Below are 12,500 nucleotides of genomic sequence, written 5' to 3'. Positions count from 1 at the left end.
GCATTGATTTCAAGCCGGTTTCCAAGTCATTAATAAATAAACTAAACAAAGTGGGCGATAAGTTATCACAATTACAATTGTTACATTTTAGTCAATTGACTGTCCAAAAAATATCAAAAGAACCTTAAATTTACCAGGGACGTATAAATTAGGCGATGATCTCCTAAGATAATGGTAGCTCACGCAAAGGAAGTCTAACAATATTGGTAAAGATGTTTGTCACTCCAGAGGATGAGATGTTTGTCGAGCCAGGCGACGTTTTGTTTCCGGGTTTGTGATTTTCGTTGTAATATTAGCTCAAGTGAAAAGAAAAGAAGGGAGAGAGAGAGAGAGAGAGAGAGAGAGAGAGAGAGAGAGAGAGAGAGAGAGAGAGAGAGAGAGTGTGTGTGTGTGTGTGTGTACATCTGCATCCGGGTGTGTATGTGTGCACTAGTATACGTCCCTGATACTATACTCATGGAAGTATACTTCCATGCTATACTATACTATACTATACTATACTATACTATACTATACTATACTATACTATACTATACTATACTGTGTCCATGTGTGTGCATAAGTATGCGCGCGCGTGTGTGTGTGTGTGTGTGTGTGTGTGTGTGCGTGTGTGTGTGTGTGTGTGTAAACAACTTAAAGTCAAAAACCACTGGACCTATTGCCAGGATATTTGGATGTCTAGTTTGGAAATCGTTCAATTCAAAATGAACTTACCACCGATGTGTGATTTGGGCCAACAAATATAATTTTGGTCAAAAAATTTAAACTCAAAAACTACTTTGCAGATCGGTCTGAAAATTTGGTGGGAACATTCTTAGGGCTATTTAGATTAAGAATTGTTCACAACATGATGATTCCGCCAGTGATATGCACATTAGGGCTAAAATGTCTTTTTGGTCAACAATCTTTCATTCCAAAACCACTGGGCAGATTGGGCTGAAATTTAAAATGGGCGAGTAAATTGTTGCACAAAACGGCAAATGCTAAGCTCTTATGACCAGGATTGTGTGTTTTGAACAAGATTGGGCTGAAATTTAAAATGGGCGTGTCCTGTTTTAGAGTAAATTGTTGCACAAAACGGCAAATGCTAAGCTCTTATGACCAGGATTGTGTGTTTTGAACAAGGATTGTGTGTGTTTCAAACAAGAATTATGTGTGTCTTAAACACCCAAATGCTAAGGTTTTATGACAAAAAGTGTAATGGACAACTGTATAAACATTCAAAAATGTATGTAAATGTGCCTAGCAACAATACCACACCCATAGCAACAGTGAAATGATCATGTATATTGCAAAGATAACAAGGATTAATAGACAAATGAATAAATATTCCAAAATGTATGCAAAGATACCTAGCAACAAGTCCACGCCCATAGCAACAGCCAAATGATCACGTATATTACAAAGATAACAACAGTGTTGGATAGGCAACTGGATAAGACATATACATAGCATGGATCAGCATGTGGGTGAACATTTTTAAAAACTGAGCAGTTGTGAAACAACGCCATTGGCGTCATTTTTGTATTTATTAGCTCCCCTGGGGGTGCTTTTACAGTGGGATGCATCCATGCATGTATGTATGTATGTATGTATGTATGTATGTATGTATGTATGTATGTATGTATGTATGTATGTATGCATGCATGCATGCATGCATGCATGCACGCACGTACGTACGTATGTATGTATGTATGTATGTATGTATGTATGTGCGTGTGTGTGCGTCCGTTCATCTGTAATACAGTATTACTCGGACTTGCAAGATCCGATTTTTTTCAAACCTATTGACTCTTTAGGTAGTGGGTTTGACGAATGAATTTTATGAAGTTTGCACCAGTAAAAAATTGTGTTATGTCACTTCAATGTCATATACGAAGTCTACCCGATAGTATACATGATTTAACATGTTTTTAGTGTTTGGAATGTATTTTAAAATGAAACAAAAAGTGAAAAGTAAACACGCAGACCATAAAGTTACATACAATTTACATTTATATTACCTTGAAAATAATATATAGTACTGAAATGATTTTTTCTGAATTTTGACTTTTTGAGCATTCATAAGGATCTCAAAATTAAAAAGCCTACAACAAGTCCCTGGTTACTGATTCGTCTACTCACGTACAGACTCAAATAGGAATTTTACAGCGATGTTTGTTATCCCCTCCACTTTGGCATGACTTTACTTAGCATCCAGGTAAACATTATTTGTGTTTTTCCATTTATTTTCATTGCGGCATGACTCGTAGAGAATCTGGATAAATCGGCTCATAAACTGTGATTTTTTGTTTTGTTGTTTGCATCGACAGGCGTAACCTGCAATGGGTCTACAAAGGAGAACAGTGTAAAACTGCATTGTAATTCTTCAACAAACAATCTGAAAGATGTTGCAAATACATCAACAGCTGCAGTACCAACAAGTGTGCTTGCCACCACCAATAATACTGATACCAATGATGCACTAGGATTTATTGCAGCTGGGATCGCAGTGGTGTTTTTCGGAAGCAACTTTGTACCTGTGAAAAAGTTTGAAAGTGGAGATGGTAAGTAAAGTTTGACTATACATGCGTGGTTTTCTATCTTCAATAACAAACCCAGTTTTTGTAGACCAATAGATTTGTCTTCTTGTATTCCCTCTCCTTTCTTAGCAAGTAATAAAGCAAATGGAAATTTATCTGTGTTGGTAAACCATAGTATTAAATTTAACATTTGTTCTAAACACAACTGGAAAATTTTACCTGAAATGTTCGACTGCACACTTCAGTCTTTGTCAACAGATTGACCCACTATTCAGTACACGTGACCTTATGGACATGTGAGCCTAATAAGGGGCAAGTGAGTGTGCACGCACGCAATCGGTCCAGTGGTTTTTGACTTTAAGTTGTTTACACACACACACACACACACACACACACACACACACACACACTTTGCTTGTGTGTATTGTGCTAAATGTAATAGAAGTTGTACATTTCTTTCACTACAGGGATGTTTTTCCAATGGATTTTAGAGTCTGCTATTTGGATTGTAGGGCTTATAGTCAATATGATCAGGCATGCACCAACGTTTCATCCAATTGCAATGTTAGGTGGATTTCTATGGGCTACAGGTCAGTATTTCAAATTGAGAAAAAACACCAGCACATACAATTATGGAATATTGGCATCAGCAAAATAAGTCTTTTCAATGCTACAATAAATACTATAAGCTCAACCACTCAGACTGTACTTAACACTTTATTGCCCTGATATGGGGAGTAGAAGTAAGGACAAAATCAAGCAATAAACCACCCCCTGGGAATATACATTTTCCTCTCCATCAGAGTGAAGAACCTGTACATGTTGCTGTTATCCTTAGGCACTGATTTGTACAAACACCCAATAACTCAGCTGCCTTTGAAGATATTTGAAATTCCCTTCATAACTTCCCTTAAACATCTCTGTCTCATTCAGAAAATCTTCCTCTGAGTTCACTACCATGGCACTCACAAGCGCTGATGTTTAGACGAATAAGTGAAATACTTTAAGCAGTACTTGTAAACATCACAAGTTGGACAGTAATGTCACCTACGCAAATATCCCTATTATCATCAATATATAGAATGGTTAATTGATTTCTAGACCACTTAGATATCTAAGTCTATTGGCCTGTCTGTCTATATGTCTGCCCATCTTTCCATACAGGTAATATAACAGTGGTAACAATCATCAGAACCATTGGTCTAGGGTTAGGACTATGCATCTGGTGCTCACTGAATCTATTGATGGGTTGGGCCAGTGGCAGGTAAATAAATGAAAAGTGGTTTTTAGTACTCTGGTAATCAAGGCTTCGTTTTCTACCACTATAACAAAACTATTGTCGCAACATGTTGATACAACAGTGATAAGGTTTTGAATGGACAGTTCAATGGATGAAAGTTGGGTATTTACTAGTATTTTGGATTTTTAATTTATAAAACAATTTCATCATGCCTTCCTACTTGACAAATCAATGTTAAACAACTGGCCAAGTTTGCAAGGTTGCATTTGTAAGGTTACATTGCGAAAAGCTAAAAAAATATCATGTAAAAGTTTGTTATTTTACGTATAATGCGATTAGTTTCGTAATAAACAAGGACTTGATATACAATTGTTTCACGTTGATTTTTCAAGTAGGAAGCCATGATTAATTATAAATCCAAAATAAATACCCAATTGTTATCCATATGTCCACTTAAGTGCAGTTTCAATTGGGTGGCGGTATGAAAACTATAGTTCCATATATTTGCAGTGTACCGTTTTGGGACTTCCAAAGTGTACACCATGTTGATCACAGGGTGATTAGATTCACACGACAGAGGAGCCGCCATCACCCACTTGTGTGATGATACCACATCAAACACCAATAGTTTTAGTTAGTGTCTATCTCTGTAAACCAAAGCCTTGTTTACCACAGTCATACCATGTATGTATATTCACATTTGCCAATAATGAAAACCAAGCACTGCACATGTGAAACAAATTAAGCTCTTGTCAGTAATACCGATTAAACTGCACTTAAACCAAAAAAAACCCCGAGAATTTGCAAAAGTATTTTGTATACATTGAAAATTACTGTTGCAGTTGTGAAAACTGTATTGACAACTTTCACTATATTGCAATTTTTTATTGCATGCAAGCCAAGTTGCATGCATTTGAACCTTAAAATATTGACTTTACACCCTCGATGTTCTACATCATGCATCATGACAATACATATATTGTCATTTTTTCTGAAGAGTATGAAATATGTAATATTCAGCTTGTGCTGTTATGATTAGAATTGTTTTCCAATATTTTTGTGTGGCAATGCCCCCAGATTTGTCTAATAGTTTCTTCCTCTGCTAAATGACAGACAATCTTGGGGAGTAATATTGAAATATTTCTGACCAAACATTGAAATAATGCTATGCAAACAAATTTGGGGATAACTTGTATATCAAGTATAAGAATTGATAGATTTGTAGAAAAGGTCAGGGAATTTTGTTACTGTCTGAACTGTAATTAAAAGTCATAACCATTTGCCCTTTTTTGTTCCTTTTTATTCCTAATGACAGGTTTGGTTGGTTTGGATTAAATCCACAAAAACCTTCTGACGAGATATTAAATTATGTTGCAGTGGGTTTAGCAGTTTTCGGGTAAGAATAATGATATTCATTCACTCTGTTAGTTTTCCTAGGATTCTCCATGGCCAGATGCTGGTCAGTTACCAACCAGAACTCGAAAAGTAATCTTCAATAATTACTTCTAATGAGCTTCATATTTACATAAATTACAGACATGGTACAATTGATAGTTACTTGCAATTGAAATACCTAATGCATATTCATTGCCTGCTCATGAATATTAATCACTGACCAGAACACGGGGATCAGCTCTCTTTTGAGACTAGATAGAACCCTCTGTTCAAAACTCCTTTGAGACTATGGAGAATCCTGCAATCAACACTTTTGTAAGACTCGGGAGAATCCTGCGATTAGCATATTTTAAGACTATGCAGAATCCTGCGATCAACCCATTTTTAAAACAATGGAGAATCCCAATGTTTTTAAAAAAGAATTGGTCATGATTAAACACCGTGAACTGCCTGTAATATACAAGGAATAGCTTGATTTCAATTGATAACTGAAGATCAACGTCAAATGTTAAGGTCTTAAAAGAAAGCCTGCACCTGATAATCTGAGCTAGACACTTGAATGGTGTCTTTATGTGTTATACTTTTTAGTTATGCAGTATATATTGATTTTTAACAATAATTATGAACACCGTTCACTAGAAGTTCGTTATATGAGAGCCAAAAATAATGCTTCCTGTATATTTGTCTTTTGTATTCTTCCTGCAAACATGATTTAAAAGAACTCGATGCTGCATATTCAGCGTCTGACTGTGGTATTGAAGAAATGCTTGTTAAATTTGATAAATAACCCTGAAGGTCAAGGTCAAAGATCAATGTCTCAAAAGAAAGCTTATATGGGGGTAGACACATGAATAAAGTCTCCTAATAAGATCTTGATAATGCTGGGGTTACAGGGGAGGCACTTAAATAAAGTCTCTACCATATATATTGTTAGTTTAGCAGTAAGTATTGATTTTTAACTTCAAATAGGGCTATAAAATAGTAAAATTTGCACATGTATTTAAAATGTAGTGACATGCATATGGCCCATGTGATATGTCATCTTTTTGCCAGCTAGGTTTTAATAAAATTAAATCTTGCTTGTCAGAGAAATATGTATTATTGATGCACAGACACATGGATGGAGCCATTGTAATTGGCCCTTCTGGGGGTTGTGGCGCTAAAAATACAGACAACTTGCAATTGTTGTTCAAATAAACGTCATTGTGTGGCATTTCATTGATTAGACACATTTTAACCCAAACCTAATAATAACAGAGGTACAACACACAACACGATAGCATGATCCTGCACTTATATATATATATATATATATATATATAGTGATAAGCATTGCCATTCTTTTGCACCACACTCATTCTTGTTTTTGCTGTAACTCACCTGAAGTTGCTCCCATCTGTCAGAAACACCACATCAACCGTGGTTTTGCTGTAATTAAATTGCATGAGAGTTTCTTCATTTACTTTCCACAGTGTGTTCATATATTTAATGATTCAAAGTGATGTCAGTCAACAACGATCGACCAAAAAAGGGCAGACATAACAAAATGATGAACACCCAATCCTTAGTACTGGAGATAGTCATCAGTTTCGTTTTTTAAATCATTTTCATGTCTCATTTAGGGTTATTGGATTTCTACTGGTTAAAAGTGAGACTGTCAACCCAACAGAGTCTAAGTCTGTACGAATAGTTCACTACACTGCTTTCTCAACTGACCCTCCTGATAAAGATAAAAATGACAGCAATTATGATGGCTTTCAATCCTTAAGAGAAGAGGAAAAGGTATTTTGCTTCACTTTGGAAGTCATGCGCTGAAATAGTTATAATGAAAACATGTATATTTGAATTTCCACCCAAGTTCAATGCTGCAGCTATAGTAAATGTTGCATCACTGTTTTCTTAAAGCTAACATAATGGTGACCTTGGTTTTTTATGTTTATCATCATCATCATCATCATCATCATCATCATCATCATCATCATAATGAGGAATTAATAGTTGTTCGGTTAAAAAAGAGTATTTTTTTTATATAATTGTAATGCTTTCAGTTCATAATCAAGTTCGAAGGAAACTGAATTATTTGTTCTATAAATTTAGGTCCCACCCACATTTCAGTGATAAATAGTAATTTTCACCCAGATGTGTGTTGCTAGTGATAAACACTTTGGAAAATCTGGAACAATAATTGTAATGTGGAATGCTGTGACTCATATTTTGAGCACTGCAAAAGCATGCAGTAACATAGACATGGGTTTTCCTGACATAGATAACCAGGCTAGCTATATAATGCATATTTTTCTGCTCGTAAGCAGTGTAGTTGTTGTGCAGGAAGAAAAGTAAGAACAGATACACTTATTGTGTGTCTCTGTATAATGCAGAGGGTGATTTATACATATTGTAATACAATTGTGACTCTCTCTTATAGAGGATGATTTTAAGGAACACAGGAAAGACAGTGCTCATCCCTGTCACAATTTTAAGAGACAATAATGTATATCAATCATTATTGTACACTACTTGCAGATTATAATACCATGCAAACAAATGTATATAATGTATTACAAGAGATATGAATCACCTTTTGTGAGATATGACACATCAGTTGTATCATGTCAATACATGACCCTCTGCAAGAGACAGACACAAGCAATAATTGTACCTGGTCTAACTTTTCTGCACGGCTTACTAATAGTTGTAACTTGGCTTGTGCATGGTGTAATATGTGATATAGTTTTATTACCATTTTCCTAGTTCAAGCATTACGTTTGATGTGAACAATGATTGAATAGACAAACAATAATTTCATCCATGTTTTAATGTGTGCCTAAACATTTTTGGCACAACTGAACTGATTATGTTCAGTAGTGCGATACTCATGGGAAAGTGTTTGTCTGTCTGTCTATCTGTCTATCTGTCTGTCTGTCTGTCTGTCTGTCTGTCTGTCTGTCTTTCTGTCTGTGTGGATGTATGTGTAAACAACTTACAGTCAAAAGCCGCTGGATTGATTGCCATGATATTTGGTGGGTATATGAGCTTGGGTGTCTAGTTGGGAAATTGTTCAAATGAAAGTGATCTTACCACCGGTATAGGATTTGGGTAAAACAATGTGATATTTGGTTAAAAAGTTTAAACTCCAAAACTACTCAGTAGATCAATCTGAAATTTGGTTGGCCCATTCTTAGATGTGTTTAGATTAAGAAATGTTTATGACATGATGACTCCATACGCGATATGCAAATTAGGTCTAAAAAATTCAATTTTGGTCAAAAACTTATATTGTTAAACAGCATGATGAATGGGTTAAAGCTTGGTAGGAATGTTTCTGGAGGTATTAATTCTGCAGTTATTGTTGAAAACATTTAGACACAATTAACCCTAGCAACCATGACCTTGCCCTTAGCAATAGTGAAACAATGATGCATATTACAACGATAACAACAGGGATGGGTAGGTAAGTGGCTAAAGATTCAACAAATGTATGCAAATATGCCTAGCAACAGCACCATGCCCATAGCAACAGCTAAATGATGGTTTATATTGCAAAGATGAAAAGTGCGAAGGTAGGCACGTTAATAAAGATTCCAAAAAATGTATTGAAATAACCCTAGCAACAAGACCATATCCATAGCATACAGTTGTGCTACAATTGCCATTGGCGCTATTTTTGTTAAAGAAGACTTTTTTGGGTGGTGGGTCATTACAAGGAAAGAAATGTTGCCATGTGTGCAAGGTACGTAGGTGCACAAAACTAAATTGTATATTGTTTCGTGTTGTAGCAAGTGGGAATATCTGATGAAATACAAGAGCCATCCAATGACAATAATGTATCATGGATTGACGAATTATCTCCAATGAAGAAGAGAATTATGTAAGCATGCTGTAATATTACTTTTAAAAAGTTGCACTTAATTGCTCCCATAGATATTTTTCATACAAAGATATATACACAAACACATGGTCACAATATTCTACAGATTTCCATTCAGGTTTGGTCTATGTGACAGGGCTGTTATTCTTACTCTGTAGAACTGCCAAAGCTGTCTCAGTCAGTCAGTCCACTGCTATTTGTTAACAGTTTCCTGGTATGTTTTATTGTTGTAGTGGATGTGTGCTGGCTATTACTGCTGGTTGCCTATATGGATTAAGTTTTACACCCTGTATATGGATACAAGACAATGTTGATGGGGCAAGCACCAATGGTAAGGAATGGAAAGAACTAATAGTGGCAAAATTGATGTAATCAAACATATATATTTTCATATTTCTTTTTTATCAACACAAGTTTGTGATTACACTTTGAACTTCACTTAAATCTAAAATGTGGTACATTTTGCAATAAACCTCAGATTGTATGATATAATCATACTGAATATTCAGACTATAAAAAAGAGTATATTCTGAGTGATCAAAGATGGTGATCTTAAAGCCAGGTGTTTATATGATGCAACCCACACACGGGTTGTGTGAATGTATATGTGCCTGCAATCTTTACTGTTTTTTAAATGAATGGCTGTGTAGAATCAGGTGATACAGTACATCATTATGATAGTTTAAAAAACGCATCATTTGACTCTGCTTTTTAATCTTGAAAATCCCTTTTGGGAAAATTATGCCAAAAGGTGTCAGAGGACAGAATGGCTTATAATAATCACTAAAGTTGTAGTGATAATTGTTCATTCTTGAGGATGCAGATGCATGTACCACTTTAAATTTATTTATATACCTCACTTTTTGTAGGTTTGGATTACGTGTTTGCTCACTTTTGTGGAATTTATGCAACTGGTACAATATATTTCATAATTTATTGTATCTTAATGAGAAATAAGCCAAGGATCTTTCCCAAGCTGATATTACCTGCCTTTATATCAGGAGTGATGTGGGCTATAGCACAAACTGCATTTTTTGTGGCCAATTCCATCCTTAGACAATCTGTTAGTTTTCCTATCATTACCACAGTAAGTATTGTAATCCGATTACTTTCACTTTTTATTTTATCCCAAAATTAAAACTAAATTACAGTAAGAAAATATTTGAGAAATTATTTTGAATTTTAGGTGTCATGCTAAAAATGTCACCTCCCTCCTTTAAAATGTATCGGGCGACATAAAAGGTTAATTCGTACTTAATAATGAAATAAAACTTTTAGTAGTTAACTTCATTTATTCCATTTGTGGTGTGCAAACATTTTATGTCTATGATTTTAATAGGACACGAAATATCTATATAATTACTAATTTCTAAAATTTCATAGTTGTTAAAGTTATAATGTACATTAATAGTTCAGAAGCCACTTTCTGGTGGTGCTATCTTGAATACCAGATATACAACACAACAATATGGCGGCTCAGTCGTGGAGGTTTCGTAGATGTAATAATATGTTTTAGGCTATTAAAGCATTTGTATATAAGAATGATTTGAATAGAACACTTGTGGATATTCAAAAACTTTTTAATCTAACACCTACCTGCAGAAACATTTGACCAAAATTCTTGTTTTCCTCTAACAAATTATCAAATTTCATTATTTCTCATTGACTTCATAGCTTGGAATGTTAGTAATTAATTCACAAAAAATTAATTTATGCATGATTGCATTTCCCCAAATCTTCCGAACAGAGGTGTCAATTTTTTGTAAACCTGGTATTCAAGGTATCACCACCAAAAACTGGATTTTAAGTTACTAGAAGTACATATAAACAATTATGTTTTGTGTTATGTCCATATTAGATTAGATTAGATTAGATTAGATATAACTTTATTACAACCAGAAGATTGACAATTCTATTTGGGTACATAAAGTGCAATAAAGATATTAAAGAACTCTACAATGAAATAGGCTAATTTTATAAGTATATAAGTGAAACAATTTTGTTGGTTACATATTTTTACATGAGTTTAGATAAAAACAGAGAGCAATTGTAATCTCACCATTTAAATTGCTTTTTCTTTTCTAAACGATTAAATTCTGAATTGATATTATAAATTACACTAAATAATTTATCTCTATACTGAATATAATTTGCAATGTATCAAATGATGTTCTTCGTCTTCTATTGTATTACAATGTTTACATAGTCTATTTTCAATTGGAGTTATGGGTTGTGTGTGGTGTCCCTTCTCAGTTGCAAGACTGGCAGCTAATATTATGCATATTATTTTTGATATCTATTTTTCCATTTCTTTCAGGGTCCTACTGTTATTGCTGCAATCTGGGGAGTTGTGATATTCAAGGAAATCAGAGGCAAAAGAAATCTTTTGATTTTAATGTTCACCTTTGCCATCACAATTACTGGGGCTGTGATGTCAGGTTTATCAAAATGAGACAAACATGAACTCATATTTAGCTTTTAAATTGTTCACACATGACATCTCGGGACAGTATTTCTTGGTAGCCTAAATACTTAATATGAGTAAATTTATATTTCAATATGGTAACTTTCAACATTTTTTTTCTTCAAATTTTAGAAACAGGTGGGTCCATTTAAAATCAATATGGTAACTTATATTACACATTGACAAAATGTATTTCTATTAAAAACTAAGTTTACAAATCTTGCATATTTTTATAGATAAAGTTATACAATCACACAATTTTTCTTACTACTGCCTCTACCATCTTTTACCAAAAACAAATCAATTGGTCCTTGTGTGATGGGCAGTCTTTATACAAAGGACAAGTTCATGATAAAAAACATTGACGATACATTAGCTAGTCTGTCCACGGCACTGATCTGTGACTTCGCTGTGGACCAAAGCTAACACAGTTACTGATCCAGTGCTGTGACAAGCTATTTAATTGATCGCAAACGTTTTTGAGGCTGAAAGTTTCATCTGCACGTAAACCCCGTCCACCAGTCTTGTGAAATATCCTTGTAACAAAGATATAGACAGACAGACAGACAGACAGACAGACAGACAGAGGCAGGGAAGAAAACACATCATTTAAAAATTTGCCAAATGTAAAATATCAGATGAAATAAAGTATTGTATTATATTCATTTTCTAGTTACGGAAAGATTAAAATTTACCTATGAGAGCAACTCTTCTAATAGTATGCCTAGAGATAGATATATTGCTGGACAATGTATATGCTCAACTACTAAAACAGCTGATGTTCACCTTATCTCACCTCATCAACCGCCTATACATTTTTGTAACAAAGGTTAACCAGAGCAGCTACAGTTTGGCCGCAAGGTCGACAATCGACCTTTGGTTAGCTGTCAAGTGCACGTGTTTGCTAAGTTACCAGCTAACTACTCGCCATGTTGCCGAAAATGTTGACAAACTATCAGCTGGCACTATACGAAAAGTCATATTTGACCATGTCTTTCCACCGGGGTAAAG

The 12,500-nt window shown here is 34.7% G+C and overlaps 1 protein-coding gene across 1 annotated transcript; it reads left to right on the top strand.

Annotated features, from left to right (window-relative positions):
* Nucleotides 1-212: 212 nt before the first annotated feature.
* On the top strand, nucleotides 213-11,477 carry LOC144444418 (transmembrane protein 144-like). The gene is made up of 10 exons (XM_078133833.1): nucleotides 213-270; nucleotides 2,313-2,546; nucleotides 2,990-3,112; nucleotides 3,687-3,786; nucleotides 5,078-5,158; nucleotides 6,780-6,939; nucleotides 8,934-9,025; nucleotides 9,259-9,356; nucleotides 9,895-10,112; nucleotides 11,343-11,477. The coding sequence occupies exons 1-10, from the start codon at nucleotides 213-215 to the stop codon at nucleotides 11,475-11,477; spliced, it is 1,299 nt and encodes a 432-aa protein (XP_077989959.1).
* Nucleotides 11,478-12,500: the final 1,023 nt, after the last annotated feature.

Source organism: Glandiceps talaboti, chromosome 2, assembly GCF_964340395.1.
Source record: "Glandiceps talaboti chromosome 2, keGlaTala1.1, whole genome shotgun sequence".
NCBI lineage: Eukaryota > Metazoa > Hemichordata > Enteropneusta > Spengelidae > Glandiceps > Glandiceps talaboti.
This window is presented reverse-complemented; position numbering and strand designations above follow the sequence as displayed.

What these genes read in the sequence shown, in the direction of transcription:
- LOC144444418 (XM_078133833.1), top strand. Translation starts at nt 213, where the DNA reads ATGTTTGTCACTCCAGAGGATGAGATGTTTGTCGAGCCAGGCGACGTT. An exon ending in AAAGTTTGAAAGTGGAGATG is followed by an intron (nt 2,547 to 2,989) that starts GTAAGTAAAGTT and finishes CTTTCACTACAG; the next exon opens with GGATGTTTTTCCAATGGATT. An exon ending in TGGATTTCTATGGGCTACAG is followed by an intron (nt 3,113 to 3,686) that starts GTCAGTATTTCA and finishes CTTTCCATACAG; the next exon opens with GTAATATAACAGTGGTAACA.